The following is a 24,681-nucleotide window of genomic DNA, read 5'->3' as shown; positions in this document are numbered from 1 at the left end:
CATTTTTAGTGCATTAAGGGCCTAGGCTTGTGCGTAATGGGTCGCAACTTTTAACTTTACGCGTGTGAATGCGACCGTCGCGTTTCCCCGGCGCCAAACGGTTAATGAACTACACTCACTATTATAGACACCATAACAAAACTTTCGATATGGCACTTCGGCCGCATCGACAACTCATAGATTTCTTTTTCTACTCACAACTTTCATAATTTGTAATTCTTGTTCTAGTAGCTGGCCTTGTCCAGCAGAAAAGACGACGCAACACCCCGCCAACGCCTCGACGACGACGATCTCTTTCGATAATCACTTGGGAATATATATACGATTTGATCGAGCTTCTACACAATGGATTTCGAATACACAGTACAGGAGCCTATCGAAGATCTTGCGAACCAAGACGAAAACGCCATCGAGCGATCGCTAGAATTACTCCTGGTAGACCTTGGCGGGTCAAATGGTTCTCTTCCTGTTGACGGAGACATGAATGTGGAAGCGCAACAGACATTACCGAATGAAGAAGTCACTATGCAAGACAAGGGCGAGATGGGAGATGGGGTGGAGGAGAAAGAAGAGGAGAGGGAGGAGGCAATACCCCGAATCGAAGGAGACATACTGAATCAATCCATGTCACCTGCAACACCGACCTACCGAGTAGAGGTTGTGATTCCAGAGATGCTCCCAGAAGAGCGCGCCGAATACTCTTTTGTGCATAGCGATACTATCGAGTCCGTCTTGGAAGAAGTCCTTAATGACGACCTCAGCGCGGAATACCGGGTCGAGTTTACAGATGGAAGAGAAGAGCTGGTAGGTGGATGTTCTCCTATTCTTATTCAAAGTGCGGCGATTTGCTCTTACGGGGACATATTATCTCCTTTTCTAGGTGCTACGGGGCTATTATTCAGGAGCAGCGCATTACGGCACCGGGGTGTGAATACACTAGCTATTGTCAACGGGCCGCCTTATTCACTGCCAACTTCGCAAATATATACTCCTCTATTGTGCAGCCCCGCACCCCTCCTGATTCTATCACGGCATTTCCTTGCCTTGCTATCATTTTTCCCACTCGAGTCTTTTAGCACATGCACTTGCTCTTAGCTACAAACCACTGACCTATCTCAAAGATATCTTCTACGCAACTCTTTGCCTTCGAAAACGGAAAAACTGCACTGACCCGGTTCAACCAAGGCTTACGGCCGCTCGGTTTCGCAGATATGTCCGGTACACGGAAGCGAAAGTATGCGCCTGAGGACGACTGGGATTCTGAACCCGAGTCTGTCGCCTCCGATCACATGGATGTCGATGATGAGGAAGATCTAGAGCCCTTCCGAACGAATCGCTCACGCAGTCTACGCCTTCGCTCAAGAGAGACCACAAAGCAACCTTCTCGCAGCCCTTCTAGAATGAGTGATGACGATGAGCTAGATGATTCAAGGCCGGAGTCATCACGCCCTACTAGAGTCCTCAGGACTCGTCAGCCCAGGCAATTGACTAATGTGTCTTTTAAGAACGGGCTTGGTAGTCAAGATCAAGATGAGCTACTTGGAGATGCTCCACAAGCGTCAGAGGAGGAGGGTGATGATAATTTCATGCCCTTCGTTGTCTCTGATATTGATCCGAAGAGAGGACGCCCTAGCAAGGCCCGCCAACGATCAAAACGCCTGCAATCAATGAGCTTGCGGCAAAAAGCTCAGTCAAAAGCTTCCTCGCGCCAGAGATCTCATGACTCTGATATTGAGTTCGAAGCCCCACGACGCTCTTCGAGAGCAACGAGGAATGTCATGAACATGGAAGACGATGCTCTAATGGACGACGATTCATTCTATGTTGTTGATGACAAAGGCCCCGACGCCCCGAAAATCATCTCTGTGAGAGAAATCTTCCAGCCGCTTCCAGCGGAGTCAGATTTTGTCACGATGCATATGGAAACTTGCCATACATGTAGAGGCTCACGTCAACGAGGTCAAATGGTTCACTGTCAAGGCTGCACGCTGTCCTACCACAAGTCCTGCATTGGTTATCGTAGTGCTCGCGAACATATGGTGACCAAAGTTGGCGAGGATAGCTTTGTCTTGCAGTGCAGGTTCTGCATCGAGATCCCCAGCAAAAAGGATCATAACGCCCCCAAACACAGCATGTGTCAAGCATGCAATACTCCTGGTAGCAGCTGTGCTTCTTTCTCGGAGAAGAAAACATCCCGCCAGGAAGAGAAGTCGCGTGAAGAGAACGGCGGTGTTGACCCAATCACTCCTGTTTCGTCCAAACTCATAAACAATGCTGACCACGTCCTCTTCCGATGTGTTGCATGCCACCGAGGCTGGCACGTTGAGCATCTTCCGGGCGCTAGAAGCGGTACCATCGGAACAGATCTCAAATCAGAGCGTCTCAAAGACCATTCAGTCGATTGGCAGTGCAAAGAATGCGCCAGTACCCGGCACAAAATCCATCGGCTTGTCGCATGGCGACCAACACAAAAGAACCTTGCGAAGAAAACTCCTCGACTTATGCATTCCGAGGTTCGAGAAGATGACAAAGAGTATCTAGTCAAATGGGAAAGCCGATCGTATGCCCATTGTGATTGGAAACCAGGTGCTTGGGTATATGGCGTAGCAGCTTCCGCTATGCGTGTCTCGTTTAGCAAGAGAGACGCCAGCGAAGATCTTTTGAAGCTCGACGAACAAGAAGCCATTCCAGATGAGTTTCTGATGTCCGATATCATATTCAACGTCAGAACAGACTCATCGGCGCCGAGAGCAAAGACAAGAGAGCAGGAGCTGGAAAACTTGCCTCACGTCACTAAGATCTTCGTCAAGTTCCAGGGGCTCGGCTATGACGACGTTGTGTGGGACTCACCACCAGCAGAAGATGCAGGCGAGATATATGCTTCTTTTGTTGAATCATACTACGAATACGTCGAAGGCAAGTACTTCAAGAGCGAAATTCAGCATAAGATTAAAGAACGGGTCAAGGCTTACAAAGCTGCTCCGTTCGAGGAGATCAACGAGCAGCCTGCTGGCCTGACACGGGGAAAGCTCATGGGCTACCAAATCGAAGGAGTCAATTGGCTCCTCGGCAACTACCACTCGGGGCGTAGCGTTGTCCTCGCCGATGAAATGGGTCTGGGAAAGACTGTTCAAGTCGTAGGTCTTGTGACCTCGCTCGTCCAAGACAACCCAAAGGCAAGTCGTAATTGTTTGTTTAGCCATGATGACCAGTATACTAACATGCCAATAGTGCTGGCCTTTCCTGATCGTCGTTCCTAATGCCACGTGCCCCAACTGGCGTCGCGAATTCAAGCAATGGATACCGGAGTTGCGAGTTGTTGCCTATCACGGCGGACGAGAGCCACAAGCACTTGCTTATAAGTATGAACTGTTTCCCAACGGATCCACAGACATGAAGGCCCATGTTGTGATTATGTCCTACGATTCGGCTCAAGATCCCGCAACGAAAAACTTGTTCAAATCTGTCAACTGGACAGGGCTTGTCGTCGATGAAGGTCAGCGCCTGAAGAACGACCAAAACCTTCTATATGGTGCTTTGCGCTCCATGCGCATCCCATTCAGACTCCTCCTCACTGGAACACCACTTCAGAACAACAAAAGGGAGCTGTTCAACCTGCTGCAGTTTATTGACGATAAGCAGAATGCCGCAGAGCTTGACGAGGAGTATGAAGTTCTTGACAAAGAAACGCTTCCCAAACTGCACAACAAGATCCGACCATACTTCTTGCGCCGAACCAAGGCCGGCGTACTCAAATTCTTGCCGCCAATGACCCAAATCATCCTTCCGGTCACGATGACAGTGATTCAGGAGAAGCTTTCCAAGAGCATCATGGCCAAGAACCCAGAGCTGATCAGGGCCATGTTCTCCGACAGCAAAATGAACAAGAAGGAACGAGGATCTCTCAACAACATCTTGATGCAATTGCGAAAGTGCCTTTGCCACCCCTTCATGTACTCCGAGGCTATTGAGGAGCGTCACCACGATCCCACAGTGCTACAACGAAACCTTGTAGAAGCATCAGCCAAGCTTCTTCTCCTACGAGTCATGCTTCCGAAGCTTCAGGAAAGAGGCCATCGTGTCTTGATCTTCAGCCAATTCTTACAGCAGTTGGATATCATTGAGGATTTCCTTGGGGGCTTGGGCTATGACTACCGCCGACTTGATGGCAGTATTAGTAGTCTGGAGAAGCAACGGCGAATTGATGCATTCAACGCCCCTGACTCGCCCGTCTTTGCATTCCTCCTGTCCACCAGAGCTGGCAGTGTTGGTATCAATCTTGCTACTGCAGACACAGTAATCATTCTGGATCCCGATTTCAACCCGCACCAAGACATTCAAGCCTTGTCCCGCGCGCATCGCATCGGACAGAAGAAAAAGGTTCTTTGCTTCCAGCTCATGACAACAGATTCGGTGGAGGAGCGAATCATGCAGATTGGCAAGAAGAAGATGGCTTTGGATCATGCCCTGATCGAGAGTATGGACGACGACGATTTGGCCGGCGATGACCTTGAGTCAATCCTGAAACACGGTGCTCAGGCGCTCTTCAATGATGATTACGAGAAGAAGTCCATTAATTACGACTCCGCTGCTGTTGACGCCCTATTGGACCGAACAGACGAGCAAGAGACCAAAGCTGATGATGGAACCTCCTTCTCTTATGCCAAGGTATGGTCGAATGATAAATCTGGATTCGAGGCCGGCCTTGCCACAGAAGAAATGGCCGAACCAGAGGCCATCAACTCAAGTGTATGGGATCGTATTCTGGCTCAACGAGAGGCAGAGGCACAGCGACAGGCTGAAGCAAATCGGGAGGTTCTTGGCCGTGGTGGCAGACGTCGTCAGGTAACTTATTAACAGACGGATCTGTTTTTCGGGATCATCAGCTAACACTCGGACAGGCTATCAACTACAAAACCAACGCATTAGACAACTCCATACCCGGTGAACCCGCCGACCCCGGTGGTGATTCTTCAGACTCATCCGACTTTGCTGGGGCAGACTCCGGCGAAGAGTCTGAGGAGGAGGACCAATCACTACCAAAAGGTAAACGCCAAAAGATTTCTCCCACTATTCAACAGGCAACCCCTTCTACAACACCAGTCAAGAAAACAACCCCAAAAAACAAAATTAACAAAAACACAACACAGGCGCCGAAGCGGACGCTCTCCACGAACTCGAAAACCCCAAAGCCCGCAGCAGCAACAAGCAGCAAGTCACGTACGGTGGCATCCCCAGCCAAGAAACAACAGGCAAACAACAACGGCAACGACCAGCGTGGAAAGTCCAAAACCCCGAAAACACCTACCCGCAAGGCTACGGCCAAGCAAACCACACTGCCAACCCCACGCCAAACCCCTACCAAAAAGCAGGTGGCCAAGTAATCCCCGGGGCCTCTGCCAATATTGGAGGATATACAAACGGTAACCGCGTCTATCAGAACAACAATGCACCTCCTGTACCACAGCAGCGCACAGTTGTCACGCAATATCAACCCCCACCCCCTGATCCTGATCAAGAGATACTCAACTATAGGAGCAACAATCTTCAGTCAGAGGCTGAAGTCAGAGTAGCGATTGATTTTATTCAGCATTCGAATTCCGAGATGGGCACTAAACTACAGCAGAAGGCTGCTCTGCTGGCTCGCTTAGGTTCACTTAGAGCAAAGGGCGCTGCACAGCGCAAACAACGATGATTTGGAGATAGAGAACTAGATTGCTACGTGCAAGCAGCCACCCAGCATGTAGTTGCTCACCGATATTTGCTAGGAATGGAACTGAAAAACAGGACCTTTGCTCTCCCGAGATTGGCTCTGATCGTTTGCACGTCGGAAGGCGACATGCACGCATAACCTGGCAATTATGAAGGCTTTGAATAAATGAGTGAGAAAACGAAGGAGCATGTTCTGCTCCTCAAAAATGATAAACATCATACCACAAGACAGGTCATTTGCCAGGTACTTTGGAATAAAACATTAGCAAATACACATGAGCCCCGGCCCCAGTTTGGTGACCTAAGCCAGATGCTTGAGTGTTTGGCATGTAACATCACAAACTCCAGCTGCAGGTAACCGTAGGTCTGTATGTGCCTTTCAGAGCGCGCTTCCAAGCTGAGACAAATGTACAAGCGCAATGACTGTGATTGAAGGTATCAGAAACGACTATAGTGTAAAATTCCTTCCAATATCAAATCTCTTGTTCACGGCCTCTCTTCAATACAGTGTACTCGAGTGGTTTTATTCAAGCCCACACCGTATTATTCAGTGGATATGTTGCTCATCGTTTGCTGTTTGCCGACGCACGTCTTGAAGCTATATTGCGTCTTCCGTTACCCGTGTCCAAGCTGCTAGCCGCGTGATGAACCTGATAAACCGGGCGACGGTGACCCAGGAGAATTGTTTCTTATAGTCGTAGCGTTCCGCACTCTTTTCTTCGTTTCGAAGATATTCCTTGCTCTTGATTTGGTATATCTACCTACATGAAGGATCATCAACTTCAAGAACCAGCCCCTTCACCTTTTCATCAACTCGGCAATAACCCTTATCCTCACTACACTTCCAAAGATTCAATCGCTCATCGCTGGACTCAGATTCCAAACGTACAACTCAACAGTCCAACGCCTTTCGGCATTATGAACCGTCCTCACTCTTTGGACCTCTCTTTCACCTCCTCTGACAACCAACCTCAAGGAGTTGGTGGGAACGGATACCCTGTTCAAGTCACGTATGGTGGTTGGCAGCCAAACACCATCTGGCATTCTTCTGCACCTCGAAGCATGGCAAACGGCAACTGGCGAGGCCCTCAGATGTCCACCGATCAGATGAATGCCCAGCCTTCTGGGACCAACAACTACTCCCTCATGCCTTCCCCTCTTCCGCGCGCTTCAACCAGCAATGTTGGGCCTGTGAGCATCTCAGACTGTCTCAGCGGCTATGCCTATTGCGTAAAGAGAGCCGATGGTCGATATACCCGACTTGTCCCAGCAGACAGGCTTCCGCCTCTCAACGAGATCCCAGCTACTCAGGCCAGCGCTCAAGGCATGGTCCTATTGCCAGACCTGCACATGAAGCCGCCTCAAGGGGTCGCTACCATGAACCAGTCTGTGACTGTGAAGGTACGTGAGCTAAAAACAACAAACACGGACAAGAAAGCTGAGTGTGTAGCCTCCAACTGCTCCAGCATCTGATATCCTTCAGGTAATCGGACCTTTTCTTTTGTTCCGTCAAGTAGAGTATGCTGACTTTGTATTCCAGACTAAGATTGACCGCATCGTTGCGGTTTCGCCTGCTCAGCAGCGAAGCCCCAAAGTCTACTGCGACAAATGGATCCACGACGGAACCTGCGCCTTTACACAGCAAGGCTGCAAGTACAAACACGAGATGCCTATTGACAAGGCCACCCAGCAGTCTCTCGGACTCTTTCATGGATTCCCTAAGTGGTGGAGGGACCACCAGGAAGAGCTGCAGAAGCAACAAAAGACGTCGCCGACTACTCGCAGCCAAGCCATCCACCAGCTTGGCTGGCATGGTGACAGCAACGACCATAGAGCCCCAGCTCCGATTGGAGCCGAGAGACAGAAGCAGCCTGTAAAGGGAACCCGCGAGGATATGACTACAGCTCTTGAGAAGCGCCCTAGAGCCGGAACGGAGCCCAACTGGGTCGCAAGTCCTTCGTCGGTCAAGGCCCTGCCTGGATCCTTGTCATCCTCATCTACTGGATCAATTGATTCTGCTTATATTCGCCAGTGAGCTTGTTGGACAAATGAGGTATACAAAGAAGGACATGTCAAATATACTGTTTGCAAGGGTCATGAGACCAGCTGGCCAAACCATGGCGGTCTCTTCGGATTTTCTCCCCATATCATTACCTGGGGTTTGGCGATGGAAACAAAAATCATACACTCGAGGACTTTATATGCTGCCTCCCATATGGAACAACCTAGATAGATATCACTCTCCTTTTTCTGTTTTATCAACTTATTAGATAGTACGAAAACTCCCCCCAGCGTACTCGCTGCAACGTTATGGCAGAGTGTCAAGTGTTGGGGCTATTAGATAGCTCAATGATTATCCGGTTGTTGTTACTTTGTCACGTTTCAGCCCTGAGCAGTGATTCTGAGAAGTCACGCTTCTGGGGTTACCTGAGCTTTAGCGAGTTGACCACACGATTTCATAGGCCGGATCTTGGTGCGACCTGAGATGAATGAATGCCTGTCATTGGGCTTGAACTTGTGTTGTGCTTTGCCACGCGTGGTTGGGCTGGTGTTTGTGTAAGGTGAGTTCTGGAAGCTTGGAGAGATAGATAGATGGACAGAGAGAGATGAAGGCTTTTGACAGGTGGAAAGAATGAATTCAGGGCAGTTTTAGATTTCTCGAGAGTTCATCATATAATGTGGAAGTACTCTGGGCTGTTAAAGCAACACGATCATGTATTAATTGTAGTAGATTTGTACTTTGTTCTATGAAGTCTGTTTCAACCCCGCGATTGGTTGGAGGGGTGGTCTTATCGATAAGCCGAGCTTCATCGGTTAATTCCCGGGTTCCCCCAAACGTCACCAATGGACCCCACCAACACGGAAGCTGTACTCATGAGTGTTGCCTTGAGCTTAACGAGTAACAACAAAGTCCATTTTCACGGGCTTTAATTTTTATATCTTTGAACTTGACGAGATTAGAAGACTCAACTCGGTGTTTCCTTTTGACTCATTGGACATGAGCTGGAGAAAATCATTATAAATCTATCAACAATCCGACCTCTACATCACACCTCATCATCAGCATCAGCAATCGCTAGCTTGACATTAACCTTGAAGATTATACAATTAATCTCAAAATGGACGCTGTAACGGCAGTTCTGGGTGCCTTCTCGCCAACACAGGCCGCAGCAGAATCTGTCAAAAAATACGACTCGGTCCTTAAGGACCATGTCGCCGCTGTGAAGTCGCTATTAACGAACCAGCGTCAGGTCATCAATGAGAATACTAGCCAAATTCTACAGGTATTCTTCACGTTTCTGCGGCTATCGCATTATATTAACGTCTTCAGGCCATCGATCCTTCAATCGATTCCATCGCATTTCTAGCCATCCTTCACAACTCGCTCTCGAGCCCAACTTCCCCGCCAGGCATCGACCGACCTACTCTCCTTGACCAGACCCTTCGGTTTCTTCTCAAATTCAACCCCTTGCAAATTCGATATGTTGGGTTGGTATTTCGAAAGCTTCTTGAGCACGTCGCGGAAGGAAATCTCTTCACGGTTTGTACTGCCTTGGCCAAGTTATGTATGCATTCGGCTAACTTGTTGACCCAGCCAGCGATATCTGTCGAGGCTGTAGCCAATGCCTTATTGCGACTTGATCCCACAGGAAGTATGTTCACATCGACTCACTTGGCATTGGCAAAGATTGCCTGCCAGACCAACTGGATTGAACCCGCCCTGAAGGTCCTGGATTGCGACACTACCTTCTTCCCTGGCATGGTTGGCCCGAAGGACACTAGGTATCTTTGCGATAGCAGCCTACATCCCTCGACCTTCATTTCGGTCGACACTTGTCTTACAGAGCCAGTAAAAAGCTCTACTATCTTGGAGTATTACCACCTTAGCGCCAATTGTTACATGACACAACGGGACTGGACGAAAGCCCACAGAGCCCTCGGGCACGTTATTACGTATCCTTCAAAAGACAAGGGAGTCGCGAAAATTATGGATGAGGCGTATAAGCGATGGTTGCTGGTTGGTCTGCTCAAGGATGGAAAGGAGCCAACTTTACCATCATATACTGCTGCCAATCCTAAAAACGTCTACTCCCAGCTGGGAGCGCCATACAAGAACATTGCCTCGCAGTTCCCGACCACAAACGCAGGTCAGCTTAAGACCGAGGCTGAGACGAACCGCAAGACTTGGGAGGATGACGGTACCTCATCGCTGATTGCAGAGGTTATTGCAGCCTACCAAAAGTGGCAGATCATCAACCTGCGAGATATTTACAAGCAAGTATCCATTTCTCAAGTGCGCCAATTGACTCTCAGTGCAGAGACTGGCGAGGTTCTTCCGGACGACGAGACGGTAACACGTCTAGTACAAGACATGATCAGTTCTGGCCTTTTGAAGGGCGACCTGCAGCCAGGCAACGACGGAAACGAGCTCTTCCTCCATTTCCACGACGACGAGGAGACAATGACAGAGGCAGAATTTGCCCATGAGATTGCTCTGCGCTATCGCAACATCGAGAGCTTGGGCAATCAGTACAAAGCAGCCAACGAGAGACTGAGTGGCAGTAAGGAATACGTTAAGCACGTTGTTAAGGAGCAAAAGCGGGCCGACAAAGACGCAGGCGATCCTGGTGTCGGTTTCGATTCACAGATAGAAGACGAAGATCTTATGACGGGTATTATGGCACACGGCTAGAAGGCCGACCTGTCCGTGAGGTTGAAAGTAGATCAGTTATAGTCTCACTTGTCATGGCAATGTGACTACAAGACTCATGGCGCATGGTTCAAAGAAGAGTTCGGGAACCAGATCCGTGTTCAGGCGGGTCTGTTCGAGTCACTACACTGCAGTATACTGCCTCTCTACGAGGAACAGTTTCCTGCTGTGACTTCACATATGAATGATGGAAAACGACGATATGTCGTGTTGCCGTAGAAGCGTTAAGTTTAATCAAAAACATGAATTCACCCAATCCCATGAGAGTTCCTTTAGGGCTAAACTGTACTTGAAAAGCTCCCGCCCCTATACGGGTATTTACCAGATTGGTAGAAAACCTACAAGGTTTTGGTCGTGATCATACTTACGCTTCCTGGTGAAACTCAGTCCTGAATATCGCCGCACAATATCTATAGGTATATAAGAAAGCGCTCCCCAACGGACCAGTCCACTAGATAGTCCCCTCACATCCTTCCTCAAACAAGCTTTTCTGCAGCCCATCTCGACTCTACAGTACTACTTTCATCTTATAGTCGCTGCTTCTGGTCTTCCTTTACAGTACAACGCCTATCTGAAGGAAAGGAAAATCACACCCAACAAAATGGTAGCAATAAATACCTTTCAGGCTCTGACTGTGGTAGCCATCGCCCTTCCCTTCGTCATCGAAGCAGCACCAACACCCGGCATCCCAAACCCCAATATCTGGAGCATGGAAGCCAAGCCAGAAGCGACACGGAGCCCCGGGTCCGGCATCATCCTCGAGCCGTCCATCCCTCAAACAGGTAAAGGTTTGGAACGAATCAAGAAAACCATGAAGGAGATAGCGGATGAACAGAAGAAAGGGGCCCAGGCCTCCAACCGCCACGACTTCTCCTCACTGTTTCCATCCGTCCTCTCGACGTATCGTGGTATCCCAGATGATGATGACGACTCGGAAGAACACGAGCAACAACCTGAGAAGCGCGATATTTCTGATGGTATCATGAACGAGAACAAGACCACTACCGCCAATGAACCTCGGTATCACCGACTGGAGCAGATACCTGATCGACCTGTACTCCTCCACAAACTCAAGACACACAAGGTGGTGCCTCAAAAGGGGGCGGATGAGAAGCAACGGTAGACTCGCTGGGTCGACAGGGTATAGGGGGGAACGGGCTGGCATATACTTGTTTACATGCAAGATGGGGGAAAGGTGGAATGAAAAGAGATGGGTATGGAAGTTGACTGATCGAGGCCTTCACGAACAGCAGCTCGATTCGAGGATACTTCAATAGGATACTCCCCTAAATAAAGTTACCAGTTGTACAATTTTTCAATCACTACTACGCATCTTTACAATGTTGCTTCGGAATCTTCACATTTCTCTCAGCCTGTTAAGCCATACTTTCTTCCCTTCGATCCGTGCCTACTGCAACAACTACGAGCAGAGATACACTTTAAAAAGAGGGACATAAGATAGTAAAGGCGGGCTGACAAATTGTGAAACTTTTCTAATTTTAGACCTTGACTTAATAGAACTATTATGTTTATACCCAATAATCAAATCGCTCTTCTAAACTCCGGTATTAGCACAAGTGCCAACTCCTTGGATAGAACTGGCTCTTTTGCTAACAATGCTCCCTGATCCAGATCTTATTTTCCTCTAGTTTCAACTTTTAGGTCTGACCAATTTCCCTGCCACTTTTTCCTTGGCATAAATAATAGGGTCTGAAGCCAATCCTATAAACCCCCTTGCGAGGTCCAATCTTATATCGTCGTAGAATTATACAAGATTTCAGGAGACTACGAAGAGGATCCGTGGCTCTTTCTATGGCGAACGAATCCTGGTAGAGACATCCTGTTGCTCTTGTTTTCGTGCATAGGCTGTTGTTGAGGTGTCTGTCTTTGACGGTCTGGCTTGCAGCAACAACCCATGGCGGCATGCAAAAGGAAAGCTAGATCAGTGAAGATGGCAGCGATCCACATGAAAACGAACATCTTGATACCAATATTTGCCCTGATGTTGAGCTGGTCCTGCGCAGTGAGAGCGAGCTTGGCCGCAACACTAATGGTGGTCGCAATAGCTGCGGCGAGGGTGACTAGGATTGCTGAAATCGCGGAGAGAACGGAGAGAAGCAGACTCCACCAGCGAGTGCGAATAACAAGCAAGCTCAATGGGATGAGGACAAAGTTGACGACGATGCCGGCCATGAAGCAACCATACATGATCCTAGAACCTATCTTGAGGAGGTTAAGGACGGTAACAGCCTCTGCAGGGAGAGCGATCTGGGCTCCAGCAAGCAGTTCGCTGACCATAATTTCGACGGGGTTGAACCAGTACCACTGCTTAGTAGGGGAGCAGTACGTGACACCTCTGGAGAAATTGTTAGCAAAAATATGCGACACAGGTAAGGGCAGAGGAACATACTCATCATTGTAGCCCTCGCAAAAGTTCCATAGTCCGACCTGGTAGAAATCGTGAAGACCTAGACTTCGCGCGACAGAGTTGAGAAGTCTCGAATTTTCGACCGAGATAGGAATGACTTGCGACACATCGAGTTGGAAGAAGTAGATGTCGTTTAGTGTTGAGTTGATGCGCGTGTTTCCGATAATGACGAGGATAAGGAAAGGAATCGTAAGGAAGTAGAAGGTACTGGCAGCAATGGCCGTGTTGCGACGGTGGACGTTAACCATGCTGAAGGCCGAGTAGAGACGTTGGACAACGGATCAGAGGTGATTTGAGTCGATTGAGTCGTCCGTCGAAGGATCGATAAGCTGATCCGGATGGAAGAAGAGCCACCCGAGGGCTCGTTCGTTTTGGTGATGAATTCAGCTTTGGGTGCTGTTTATATGAGACCAAGTACGGATACGAAATAAAAATTAATGAAACAGCCGAACAACCCAGACAAAGAAGACGAGCGGAAACAGGAAATATTACTGTAGATGACACGATTGGGGCGTCGTCAACACAATACAATCCACGGGAAATAAGGACAAAGAGAAACAAACAGAAATGCGAAAACAAAAAGGTAAGTCAGTCGATCACTTTCAAGACTAGACTGAAGTGAAGATAGTAGCGAGCGACAGAGAAAGAGAATGGCAATGCGTTGCGTGTTCTGGGTGGGCCAGCCTAAAGATCAACGCCAACAACTAAAAGTGCAACAAAGTCGTCATGATGAAGGGAACATCCCAATTCCATGGAAGGATCGAGCTTCTCAAGCAGCCACCAGCCGAAGAGGAAAGGGAAAGGGTCGTGGGTCCCTTCCGAAGCCGCTCACTGCCCAGCAGTAAAGGATACTAAGCCCAGAAGGGATTGGTATTAGTGGGGTTACTGCGAATGGCCCCCTGGAACATACCCCTGGATGCCCTCACTTCAGCGGTAAAAAGGTAAGGCTTGTGCTTCCATGCTTGTGGGTAGGTAATTATAAGGGGCCCTGATGAGCTGAACGAATGGATAGCCTTCCCTTCTTTCAGTCAGGCGAGCTGTTAACGCTGGCGAAAACAGCCGCCCGCAATCTGACACTGGTTGTTGGGCCATTGAACAAGCCAAGGAACTATTACTATACCTAAGGCATTGCAAAAGAAAACCCAGACCCATGAAAGTCTGAGACTCAGAAGCCAAGACATGCGCGGCTATGAAGTCTGAGAGTCTAGACATTGGAACTAAAAAACATTCAATGCCACGCCATGCTATGCCATGCCATTACTGTCTGAATCTATTGGCGCTTGGCTTCTTGTTCTATCGTATTCCAAATTCACGGCACCCGATCCGTCCAATGAATCCCTCTGGATTCTGAACCTGGAGCAATGCTGTACTGTAGACTGCCGAGCCTCAGGTGAAGCTTGAAGGGGAACAAGATATTGGATGCCGGTAGTACCAGACTGACTGGGTCTTAGCTGCGGCCTAATGTGATGACGCGTTTCAACACCACAAAGCAAAGAAACGTGAGAGGATCATCAAGCGCTGTCGTGGGTATTTTCAGTCCATGTTGGTTGTTGTAGTTACTGTTTATGGACTTGTTAGCGCTGTCCGGAACAATTCAGAGCCTACAGTTGCAGTAAACTCAATGACTTGTGCATCTATTTGCGGTTCAACAGCATTTAGCCAATTGTCACGGTCAATTCCTGCCGTTATTACCGCTTAGACAAAGCCTATTCTCAACAACAGCCATCCGACATGTCATTATGTCATGGCGGATGAGGCCGCATCATCAAATGCAGAGCTAACGGCAAGCCAAGTTTTTTTTTTATCATAGTTATTTTTTGCTATGCCCATCATCGGTTTCTTTGGTAGATCACCAATAACAAGCACCCCTTTTTTTTTTTTCTTGTCTTGTCTTGTGTCACCTCACTTCTTTTTATTTCATTGCTTTAATCTCGTCTGGAGCTACAGGAAAGTCTTGACTAAAAAGCCAAGCCAGGCTGTGCAAAAGAAGGTTCCTTGCTTGTCGCAGGTCTCATTACATCCCGCCTCCTCCGTACCATACTCCGTACGCTTTTACAACAACTGCAGCATTTTACCCACTTCATCTCGTCGATCTTTCGATAGCTACAAAAGGTGGCCCATCGACATTGGTCTGGTGTTTCTGGAGCAGGGATCACAGGCAGGGCGACGCAGCAGCATCAATCCAGCCCAATCTAATCCACCGCGGATCGCACTAGATCTTGTATTGCGTTACACCGTAACACGATTTTAGCTTCGTTTCTACGTACTTTTCTCTTCTCCTGTCCTGATCCGATCTCCATCTGCAACTTCGCTCTCGGTCCTGGAGTACCACTTATACTAGCAGTGGACCCTGGGTATCGGCAAGTTGGCAGTGCGCGGACCTGAGCTGCGAAGCTTGTTCATCCTAAGCGACTCCTATCGCTTTGACAACTCAATACTTTACTTTGCCAAAAACTTCAACTTCTACAGCGTCCACGGGATCAGTTGCCCGCCATGAAGTTTTATAATTCGGTATTTGCCGCTCTGGCATTGACTTCTGGTCGCGTAGCAGCCCAGACGGTCGATATATCAGCAACGTCAGAACTCACCTTCTTCGAAGGTACAAGGACGGCAAGATTGACACGCCAAACCGGTCCTCCTACAGGCGCATACTCTTCTTACGCTTCCAAAATCACCTTGACCTTCTCCAGCGGCACCGAGTCGGACGAATTGACGAGTACTTTTACGGGTCTCTTCCCTACCGATCTCACAGAAAGCACCACATTCACCAGTAACCTGACCGAGACCGCAAGCGGCACTGAAACGACAAACGGTACCTCGACCTCTACGAGTGCGAAGCCTACAAACACTCAGCCATGCAACAACTACATCGAGCTGTGCAAGCGCAAGTACGGCAATATCACCATGGTTGGCTGCCATAACTCCCCCTTTGTACGACCTGGAAACTCGGGCTCCAACCAGGAGCTTGAGGTTGAGACGCAGCTTGACGACGGTGTCCGCTTCCTCCAGGCCCAGATCCAGTTTCCCACCAACTCATCCGTCCCTCACTTCTGTCACTCGACCTGTGATCTCCTCGACGCCGGTCCCATCACCGACTGGCTCACCAGGGTGCGCAAATGGGTTGACAGCCACCCATATGATGTTGTCACTATTCTCCTCGGAAACGGAAACTACTCCCATCCTGACCTCTACGTCCCCTACATTCGAGAGAGCGGTATCCTTAAGTACGTTTACCAAGCTCCTTACCTGCCCATGGCTTTGGACGACTGGCCTACTTTGGAAAGCATGATTGTTCGCGGCAAGCGAGTCATCATGTTCATCGACTACGTGTCGGACCAGAAGAAGTACCCGTGGCTCTTGGACGAGTTCACTCAGATGTGGGAGACTCCCTTTGACCCTCTGGATCGCAAATTCCCCTGCACTGTGCAGCGACCTCCGGACCTGAGCTCCAAGTCGGCCAAAAACCGCCTGTACCTTATGAACCACAATCTCAACGCCGAATTCAATGTGTTTGGCGCCGAGATCTTGGTCCCAGCTGTGGCACTGCTCAACGAAACTAATAACGACACGGGCTACGGCAGCTTGGGACTTGCGGCCAACAACTGCCGCTCCGATTGGGGACGGGCTCCCAACATCCTCAACGTCGACTACTACAACTACGGTGGCTTCCCAGGCTCCGTCTTTGAAGTTGCCGCGCAGATGAACAACGTCACATATGACCGCAAATGCTGTGGCTTGGTTCCAAGCTTAGCGCCCCGAACATACCAGGCTGCCTCCATGACAGCTCTCTTTGCTGTACTGATGTCAGCATTCCTCCTGTTTTAGACACCTGCACATGGTTACCTGGAGGGCATTTGTTACTTGAATAGGTCCCAAACAAAACAAGCGAATTGATTTTTAAGTTTAAGGCATAGACTGAAGGTATCATAATCCAATGCATTAGATGGATAGATTCAGATTTTGGCATAGAAAGATTCACTCTAGCAGTTGAGCATGGAGTTGTTTTTATGGATTGAATAATATTGTAAATCCACATAGATACATAAAAACACAGCAGTTTTATCTTGACCATTCTTGTGTGCAATCATATTAGTTTCTCTGTGTATGATAAGTTGAAATGCTTGCAAGATTCGGTGCGCAGAGATGTCCATCACATGCAGTCAGTCAATACTGATCTTGATTTCAAAGCGCTCAGTAACACCATATATGGGATCCAAGCCATAAAACGTCCTCAAGATTCCGTCTGCATAGCATCACTGTACTCATTGTGTAATGTTGGGGGTTATCGTGAATTGAATCCTGCATGTCATGATGTTGCAGGAATATGCAGGATACTGCAGGGTAGCCACTGTAGCACAGAACACAAGGACAGGCAGAGAGGACAGAACAGGACAGGGGTTTCACCTTGTCATCCGGATGGCATACAGAAACGGCAGTCACTTGATGAGGTTTGTGTGATATCCGTAGTACTTCGTTTGTTGTAAATACATTGACAGTGTCTTGCTCCTGTGGCGGGGTGGACATGTTTCCGTTGCAACGTTTGATCGACAGGGCATCATGTCTGACAACTGATTGGCCTGACGGATAGACTAGGTCCAAGTTTAGGGTACCTGTATCCGTTGGCCGTATCTAAATTCAGAAACACAAACATGGAGGTATCAGGGATGTAAGCTAAAAGCCGTATTGGGAAACCATTCACAGCCGCCAGTGCTTTATGCATGCACTTTGAAAGCCTGGCATTACCCAGGCCATCGCAGGGAAGGATACAGGCCAAAACCAGGGCAGGCCTCAGCCGGATGCGAGTGTGGTAGCGTGCCGTTCCAGTCAACCACAGCAGTGGGAGGTTAGACCCCATGAGGTCCGATATGTAGGGTTGCACTGCAGCAATAAACCAGTTCTGCAGGATTCACTGCACATGATCGTGAATAGCCCCGTGCTCTTTCGCCTCTTCCCGTAGTCTTCAACAGATCCTCAACGAGAGAAAGAAAACCAACAGACCGTTGGATCTTTGTTGAAAAGGACAGACCTCCGTGGATTTCTCCGGTGGCTGAGAATAAGGCTTCAGCTAGGCTCAGTCACGCTGTTTGAGGCTTGAAGCTGAAGGCAAAATGCTTTATTGAGTGTCTTGCGTATACAGTGTCTGTACCCACACGTGAGAAAGGAGTACGTAGGGAATAGTCTGGTAAGGCTGTTTGAGGGAGAGAGTGAGACCGCTTATTGAGTGATTGGATGAGTGCCCTGGAAGACATCCGGATGCAAAAGAAATCGTAGCTGCAGCTAGATCAAAGAAGGGCAACCATCGCGGCGGTGGGATATAGAAGATAGGCGCTGCGCGTCTGAGGCGCTTAAATGAGATTTAGTAGCAAAACGTTTTTACCGGGTTACATGAGAGCGTGAATCTTGAGTTGAGAAACGTGAGGACTGTGGTTGTTAATAAAGTATCAGCGTACAAGCTCGACCTTGCATGGTACTCCGTGGGGGGAAAAGACCCCAGACTCACAGGCCTCCAGCCCTATGAAGGTTGAGGTTAGTCAAGGTACGAGCTTGACCTCTCAGAGGCTGGGAGCTGGAGCCTAGCGAGCGTTAGCTTGCAGCCAAAAACTAAACTGGACGTGCTGCTTACATTTCTGCTTGTTAATGGAGACAGTTCATAGCTGAACGGCTGAAGCTGTAGGTTCCATCCCGTCTCTCTCAAGGGGGAGAAACACTTCTCTCCTTCATTCCATTTCTTCAGCTTGTCTGTCTGCCTTGCTCATCTTTTTATCATTCGCTTCGGTCGATATTCCGCTCTTTTGCTTCTTCCGATAACCGAAATCCTTCATCCTTCCATCGATCGACTATCTTCAGCCCCAGGACACCTCGCCCCGGCCCGTCTTCAGCGCATTCACGGTGCCCCGCCCACTATTAAGGTACCTCTACCGCCCTACCTGCCTCAACGGGCGAGCAATCCACTGTCGAAACCGTTATTCTGTACTGGCCGAGACTCCAATTTGATTTCAATAATACCATAATACATACGGATACTGCTCGAAAATGTTAAGAGCTGCGCAATATGGCATATCGAGATGATCGGGCTGAAGAGCCATTCCACCCTTATGAACCCTACCATCCATCTGGCTCTGCGGCCATATCGCAAAGAACCGCGACCAACGAAGCGCATTTGAGCCATCGCGTCTCTGCCATGTCACTTTATCCCGACGATAATCCCTACGATCCTGCGATACACCCTCCACTACACGGTCGCGAATCTATGGTCTCACTCGCCTCTCATGCCGGTCATCAAAGTCCTCCTCAAGCAGAGTATGATGGAACTTCATATGTAGCTGGCTCGGGATGGTCCGCATCGTTTGGTTACAATGGAGCTGGAGGATCTTACGCGCCTGTATCGGGAGCTGGACCACCACCTTCTCGGCTCCCATCCAGATCGAAGCGCTTATCTGCCTATGGGTCTTCACTTGGACGCACAATTCCCGAGGAGGATGATGATAATGAGGCATACGACCTGTCATTGCTTGGAGGCGCAGCTTCTATGGGCTACTCCAGCAGTTATAACCGGATAAAAGAGGAGGACGAGGACGCCGATGTCTCCCCTGGCTTCGACGTGAGTGCTGCGTTGGGACCAATGACCTCGCACGATGAGGATTTCATAAAGAAGTTACAAGCACAGGAGGCCAGTGGGAAGTTGACCGGAGGACTAGGCCAGGGCTTTCATGCGGATGTCAAGATGAAGGACGACGAGCTTCTGTCGGTAACACCCGTACCGGTCCAGCGCAGCTTATCGCGATCCTTTTCTCGGCGCAACCAACCTGCGCGCCTGGACCGATTTGAGACAATTCGACAAAGAGGACAAGATGAAGCCAATCGAAAAGGAGAGGTGATTGAAGTAATAATGGAAGAAGGACCAGGCGCAGACTTGAGCAGTATCGAGGGACTCAGCACTGTTGGATCCAACGATTTTCGCCGATCGACCTTCCCAGTTAAGGAGGGAACGACAGAGATATTTTACCCCCAGCCGAACTGGAAACCTCCTACGATGCGATGGCCATATTTGACGCTATTGATCATTATGTCTGCTGTTTTGGCTATTGTGCAAGAATACTTGTTTCAAAGATTTCATAAAGTGCCTATCATCAAGTTCAAGGAACCCAAAGATATAGATGCGTGGCTTTACTTCGCTGTCAAGTTTCTTCCAACAGTTGTTGCAGTCACTTTCGGTGTCTTTTGGCAGTTTACCGATTTCGAAGTACGACGTTTGGAAGCCTTCTATCAACTATCCAGGCAACAGGGTGCACTGGCTTCCAAGTCAATCAACGCCGACTATGTCACGAGCTTCAGCTTCTGGCGACCTTTCCGTGCGATCAAGCTGGGTCACTATGCTGTGGCTCTGTCATCGTTCGCATCCATCATGGCTGTCTCATTGGTGCCTACATGCGCAGCTGCGTCTATCATACTAACACCTAGTCGCGCGGAGCGTATGGAAAGCCCCGAAGACGAGAAGAGAATCTATGTGGCAGCGATGTGGTCGAGACTGTTGACTGTGGTTTTGTCCTTGTGTGCGCTGATGGGTTGTGGCCTTCTGTACGTGCTGCAGACTCGACGATCTGGATTGCTTGCCGATGTAAGGGGCATTGCTGGTCTTGCAAGTATGGCTGTTGTAAGCCACGTCTTGATGGATTTCAAGGATATGGATACCGCCAAACCCAAGGATATTCACCAGAAGCTGAAGCGCCGACGGTATATGCTTAGGAACTCCTCTCTTGCACCTTACGAGGGCACAAGTGCGAAAATCGAAACAGATAGCGAACAGGACGATGCAGCACATTTGTCAGAGCACCCGCATCCCCTGATGTTACGGCCGATGGGATGCATTCCTTTTATAGTTGGACTGCTGCTTTTCGCAGGCTTGATCCCGACCATCCTCTTTTCACCCGCTCAGGTTATCACAGACAAGGCTGCCTGGGTTGTCACAGCTTTAGCCGTCATTCTCAAGCTGTGTTGGGGAGCCATGGAGACATCAGTTCGTATGATGGAACCTTACTACATCCTTTCCAAACGACATGCGCATTCCAAGACGCTTACCCTCGATTATACAGCGTTGCCTTTTGCCTACATGCCTTTGAGGGCGCTGTTGAATGGGCACTTTGTAGTGTTCTTGGTTGGGTTCGGCTCTGTCATGGCCGAATTCCTTACAATTCTCGTGACCAGTCTTGCTACTGTAGACGGGCAAGACTTCATCGTGGGCTATGGTCTGCACCTCGGCAAAGGCGAATGGAAAGGGAATGATGACAAGAAGAAGCTGTTCAACTCTGGACAAGAGACGGTGCGCTCGTTCTACATCACCCTGGGCGCCACGCTGTTTATACTTTTATACATGTTCGTCGTTGCGAACATCGTTTTCTTCCGACGACGGCATCCTTTCCTGCCGCGACAACCCAACACGATTGCGTCGATTTTGGCCTTTATTCACCAAAGCAAGATGCTGTACAACTTTGTGGGCACCGCTAAGCTCAGCAACAATGATATGGCGAAGAAACTGGACGATGGGAAGACGTATGGACTGGGTTGGTTTACAGGAAGAGATGGACAAACGCATTGCGGAGTGGATCAAGAAGAACTGACGAGTTCATACAAGCATGGAGTCGATTATACGACAATGAATAACCCGTGGAACGCGCAATGGGACGTGCTGTAGCACAGAGGTTGCGCAATACATTGACTGGCACTTGAACGGTTTTTTATGATTATGGATACAAGATCTGCGCATGACGATCTATAGGCAGGTTTTGACATCAGACAGCAAGCATCTGGAAGGGTTTGGGATGGGCGTTTAGTAAATTAGATGTCTGGCATTGACAATGAAATTTTATGCCTTGATTGCGATGCCTCTCTTTGTCTGGATGGATTGAAGATGGATGGTGTTATAAGACAGACGATTTCGAAACATGAGGGCCGAGACAAAGTATGCGACGAGCGAAACATGAAATGCGACTCGGAAGATGAAGAACCGGAATGGTCACGATTTCATGTATTCGCTTGCTCTCGTCTCTGACACGTGCCGGGCATGAGAAAGGCCATGAATGTGGATGGAGCGTCGATCATACACTCAGGAAGGTTTCTACTTGGTGGGTTTCGAGTTGACGCGTCCATCTCCATCTCCATCTCCATAACTCCGCTCGATGACATTCGACGCTTATGTTTGAGATGTGAATCAATTGTCCAGTCACAATGGCTCTGACTGTAGTCTTTGGTGGGCATTCGCCTCTTCAGGTGAGATCAACCCCCCCTTGACGAGCTTTAATTTCTCTGTGTGCGTGTATCCGTACGCGCTTACAGCACAAGACGTTGTGCTATTGGTTGCTAGGAATGCGTGCCCCTGAATATCGAGGCTGTGAGGGGTCGGGGATGTTGGAGATCAGGAATGTCAAGAGATCAATTACATGTCCAATAGGACGTCGGGGAGGGACGATCACAGAGTTTTTCTTGTGAAACTTACTATGACGGTTAAGAATTGGACGATGTGCGGTGGTGACGGTTGGGAGTTGAAACCCAATTGTTGTTTTGGGCTGGAAATAGAACGGGAGTCGCGGCAGCTTTACTGTATTTGAGGTATATTCCATCTCGCCTGGTGACATGATAATAATATTCTCCGAAGCGAGTATGTATATCTGTGAGAGATTCTTTCTGTCCGTGTATTTGTTTGTTCTCTTCAGGGATGTTGCTAGACGCACTGCACTGCTGCAAGTAAGATAAGGTAGGTAAGCTGAGTGTTACTCCATACGACTCAAGAACGCGAGTCTTGGCATCATCATGGAGATTAGATCTTCCAAAAGTCTATCGACAACTCAAAATATTGACCTGATTCGGTTTACGGATAAAACACCAAGTTCAGGTTGTTTGTTAGTGACTCATGCACAATTGCCTCTCTGTTTCAGAAGAGCTATTCATAACATTCCCCATCGCACTATAGTGAGCACATTATGAGCCTACAGTACTAAATTCATGCGAGAATTCCCCAACTTCCATTCTCGAACCTAGCGGACATGCCGAAAGTGGTACATTAGGTACACTTCGTATTTACATTTTAGGTTGCCCAAGAAATTATCCCAGAATAACCAAGAACAACCAAGACACGACGCGACAGTGTTTTGGCTACACAGCCTCTTCATCTTTGCCTATCGCAATTCAATCGATTGACTGAAAACGGTTGGCATCCATCGTCGTCTCGTCTTCTGGTGGTGGCCTGATGCTTTAGTTCAATAAATTTGACAGACCTGAAAGAAATGGCCCAAGACCGAGCAAGGGCCACCCCTTTTGGGATTCGGGCTTCGGCAGCGTTACAGAGTCAGAGAAGAGCAGGTATCCGTAGAGAAGGGGAGGGGGCTGTGCAAGCCTCAATTAATTAAATTAAACAAGATGCGACCTGTGACAATGCGAGATGGCGACGGGGGACGTAACATTCGTATCCATTCACAATACAAACACTACAGTACATCACGACCTGCCTCTCTTTTTATTGTTACAGCAAAGTTTATTTGTTGCTTACATTTCTTAGTGTTGCTACAAGCAAGTTGTTGCTGCTGCCCAGGTCTTGGCCTTTGAGCGGGCTTTATTGGCACCATCATGCAAACCTGTAATTGACCAACCACGCGACCACTTCCATAAAATCAACATGTCGTTGACATAAAGTCTGGCAACACTACTGCACGGTAGAACACAAAAACCGGAAATCTTATTGTTTACCGCTGCCAAAACCATGTATTTGTGCCTCAGATCACCGAATGAATGATGCCTTGTCAAGTTCTTGACCTTGTTTTATGCAGCTTGAATGCAGACCAGCCATTTGTGTTCCAAATCCAACTCCAACTGCCAGCCTCTTGTTGATCTGCATCGGCACTCTGGAAACTGACTGTTGCTGTAACGGTGTAACCGCAATACAAGCTTGTGCCAAGATCTACACTAAACAATGGGACTCTTGCAACATAGAATCGTAATCCTCTGAATCCAACAGACTCTCGACATTGTGAACAGCCTGCAACACTCTCTACCAGGTCCCTTGTACTTTGCAGACACTCACACACGGAAAGGTCACAAATTTGGACCTCGTTTTCCAGGGGTTATCGCCGCTGAGGTGCCCACAATGTACATATTGTTAGAGTCGATACGAGATCGTCACCCCATGCCTGGCCAAGCATCCGTGTCATTGACTTGCGCTTGGCCCAGAGCTTGGCCTACATTCCATGTACCTGCACAGCCTCCAGATTCTTAATCTTGGAGGGAACAGGCTACCCAGGCTCAAGACTTGCTAGCAGCGGTACATGGTGTAGGTACGAAGTAGCGAATTGTGAATACGACCGCACCGTATTCCTGCTGACTGTGCTTCACCTCGCCTTGCAAAGCCCCCTTACGTTTGCAACAATGTAGGTACTGAAACGTACTCGGCAAAGAACGAAAAAAAAAAAAAAGAAGACATATCCTCACTCAGAATCACCCAAAAAGAAAGTGTCTTGAAAGTCAAGAGAGACAAAGCCCGTTCGCATAATAAACGACTCCCCTATCACACGCAAGCCCCAAGACCAGACTAGGCCTATTATTGTCACTCTAGTCCCCGCTTTCACCGCGTTCGCTCCTGTGAAAGAGACCACCTGCCCCCTTGTTTCCCTTCAAGTTCAGTGAGTGGACGGCGATTAATCCACTACACGCTGGGCTTTGGCTGGGCTGGGCTGGTACCGAACCGCGCGTGCCCGCATTGGATCAATTTACTTGGGTGTCAGGTACTTGCCGCTACTAAGGGAGTCTACCAGGTTGGGTCGTACCTGCTTCTCCTGCCGCT

General features: G+C 48.8%; 7 protein-coding genes across 7 annotated transcripts; 6 read left to right on the top strand and 1 right to left on the bottom strand.

Annotated features, from left to right (window-relative positions):
* Window positions 1-99: 99 nt before the first annotated feature.
* Window positions 100-5,983, top strand: B0J16DRAFT_361478 (PHD/FYVE-zinc-finger like domain-containing protein). The gene is made up of 5 exons (XM_046129751.1): window positions 100-804; window positions 1,122-3,176; window positions 3,232-4,845; window positions 4,902-5,046; window positions 5,151-5,983. The coding sequence occupies exons 1-5, from the start codon at window positions 346-348 to the stop codon at window positions 5,693-5,695; spliced, it is 4,818 nt and encodes a 1,605-aa protein (XP_045987438.1). The 5' UTR covers window positions 100-345; the 3' UTR covers window positions 5,696-5,983.
* A 222-nt stretch (window positions 5,984-6,205) lies between these two features.
* Window positions 6,206-7,448, top strand: B0J16DRAFT_335437 (uncharacterized protein). The gene has a single exon (XM_046127077.1). It carries the CDS (start codon window positions 6,478-6,480, stop codon window positions 7,183-7,185), a length of 708 nt encoding a protein of 235 aa, XP_045987437.1. The 5' UTR covers window positions 6,206-6,477; the 3' UTR covers window positions 7,186-7,448.
* Window positions 7,449-8,579: 1,131 nt separating this feature from the next.
* Window positions 8,580-10,701, top strand: B0J16DRAFT_369627 (uncharacterized protein). The gene is made up of 3 exons (XM_046130290.1): window positions 8,580-8,996; window positions 9,044-9,253; window positions 9,308-10,701. The coding sequence occupies exons 1-3, from the start codon at window positions 8,832-8,834 to the stop codon at window positions 10,403-10,405; spliced, it is 1,473 nt and encodes a 490-aa protein (XP_045987436.1). The 5' UTR covers window positions 8,580-8,831; the 3' UTR covers window positions 10,406-10,701.
* Window positions 10,702-10,924: 223 nt separating this feature from the next.
* B0J16DRAFT_369626 (uncharacterized protein) lies at window positions 10,925-11,546 on the top strand (the record flags this gene model as incomplete). Its single annotated transcript, XM_046130289.1, has 1 exon — window positions 10,925-11,546. Exon 1 carries the CDS (start codon window positions 11,025-11,027, stop codon window positions 11,544-11,546), a length of 522 nt encoding a protein of 173 aa, XP_045987435.1. The 5' UTR covers window positions 10,925-11,024.
* Window positions 11,547-12,046: 500 nt separating this feature from the next.
* On the bottom strand, window positions 12,047-13,300 carry B0J16DRAFT_81295 (SUR7/PalI family-domain-containing protein). The gene is made up of 2 exons (XM_046134509.1): window positions 12,834-13,300; window positions 12,047-12,779 (listed from the first exon to the last, which is right to left on the bottom strand). The coding sequence occupies exons 1-2, from the start codon at window positions 13,097-13,099 to the stop codon at window positions 12,209-12,211; spliced, it is 837 nt and encodes a 278-aa protein (XP_045987434.1). The 5' UTR covers window positions 13,100-13,300; the 3' UTR covers window positions 12,047-12,208.
* A 1,923-nt stretch (window positions 13,301-15,223) lies between these two features.
* B0J16DRAFT_81283 (PLC-like phosphodiesterase) lies at window positions 15,224-16,859 on the top strand. The gene has a single exon (XM_046134508.1). It carries the CDS (start codon window positions 15,345-15,347, stop codon window positions 16,674-16,676), a length of 1,332 nt encoding a protein of 443 aa, XP_045987433.1. The 5' UTR covers window positions 15,224-15,344; the 3' UTR covers window positions 16,677-16,859.
* A 1,922-nt stretch (window positions 16,860-18,781) lies between these two features.
* On the top strand, window positions 18,782-21,728 carry B0J16DRAFT_81277 (uncharacterized protein). The gene has a single exon (XM_046134507.1). The coding sequence runs from the start codon at window positions 18,904-18,906 to the stop codon at window positions 21,541-21,543; it is 2,640 nt and encodes an 879-aa protein (XP_045987432.1). The 5' UTR covers window positions 18,782-18,903; the 3' UTR covers window positions 21,544-21,728.
* Window positions 21,729-24,681: the final 2,953 nt, after the last annotated feature.

This window comes from Fusarium flagelliforme, assembly GCF_020744385.1.
Source record: "Fusarium flagelliforme strain FIESC 12 MPI-CAGE-AA-0113 chromosome Unknown B0J16scaffold_2, whole genome shotgun sequence".
In the NCBI taxonomy this organism is placed as follows: domain Eukaryota; kingdom Fungi; phylum Ascomycota; class Sordariomycetes; order Hypocreales; family Nectriaceae; genus Fusarium; species Fusarium flagelliforme.
Note: the sequence above shows the minus strand (reverse complement) of the source record. Positions and strands in the feature narration are given on the sequence as shown.

Excerpts from the sequence above, each read along its gene's own strand:
- B0J16DRAFT_81295 (XM_046134509.1), bottom strand. The coding sequence starts at position 13,099 with ATGGTTAACGTCCACCGTCGCAACACGGCCATTGCTGCCAGTACCTTC. Across the intron at positions 12,780-12,833 it reads TGCGAGGGCTACAATGATGA|AGGTGTCACGTACTGCTCCC; the intron begins GTATGTTCCTCT and ends CAATTTCTCCAG.
- B0J16DRAFT_335437 (XM_046127077.1), top strand. The coding sequence starts at position 6,478 with ATGAAGGATCATCAACTTCAAGAACCAGCCCCTTCACCTTTTCATCAA.
- B0J16DRAFT_81283 (XM_046134508.1), top strand. The coding sequence starts at position 15,345 with ATGAAGTTTTATAATTCGGTATTTGCCGCTCTGGCATTGACTTCTGGT.
- B0J16DRAFT_81277 (XM_046134507.1), top strand. The coding sequence starts at position 18,904 with ATGGCATATCGAGATGATCGGGCTGAAGAGCCATTCCACCCTTATGAA.
- B0J16DRAFT_369627 (XM_046130290.1), top strand. The coding sequence starts at position 8,832 with ATGGACGCTGTAACGGCAGTTCTGGGTGCCTTCTCGCCAACACAGGCC. Across the intron at positions 8,997-9,043 it reads ATACTAGCCAAATTCTACAG|GCCATCGATCCTTCAATCGA; the intron begins GTATTCTTCACG and ends TAACGTCTTCAG. Across the intron at positions 9,254-9,307 it reads CGGAAGGAAATCTCTTCACG|CCAGCGATATCTGTCGAGGC; the intron begins GTTTGTACTGCC and ends TTGTTGACCCAG.
- B0J16DRAFT_361478 (XM_046129751.1), top strand. The coding sequence starts at position 346 with ATGGATTTCGAATACACAGTACAGGAGCCTATCGAAGATCTTGCGAAC. Across the intron at positions 4,846-4,901 it reads GTGGTGGCAGACGTCGTCAG|GCTATCAACTACAAAACCAA; the intron begins GTAACTTATTAA and ends ACACTCGGACAG. Across the intron at positions 5,047-5,150 it reads GGACCAATCACTACCAAAAG|GCGCCGAAGCGGACGCTCTC; the intron begins GTAAACGCCAAA and ends AACACAACACAG.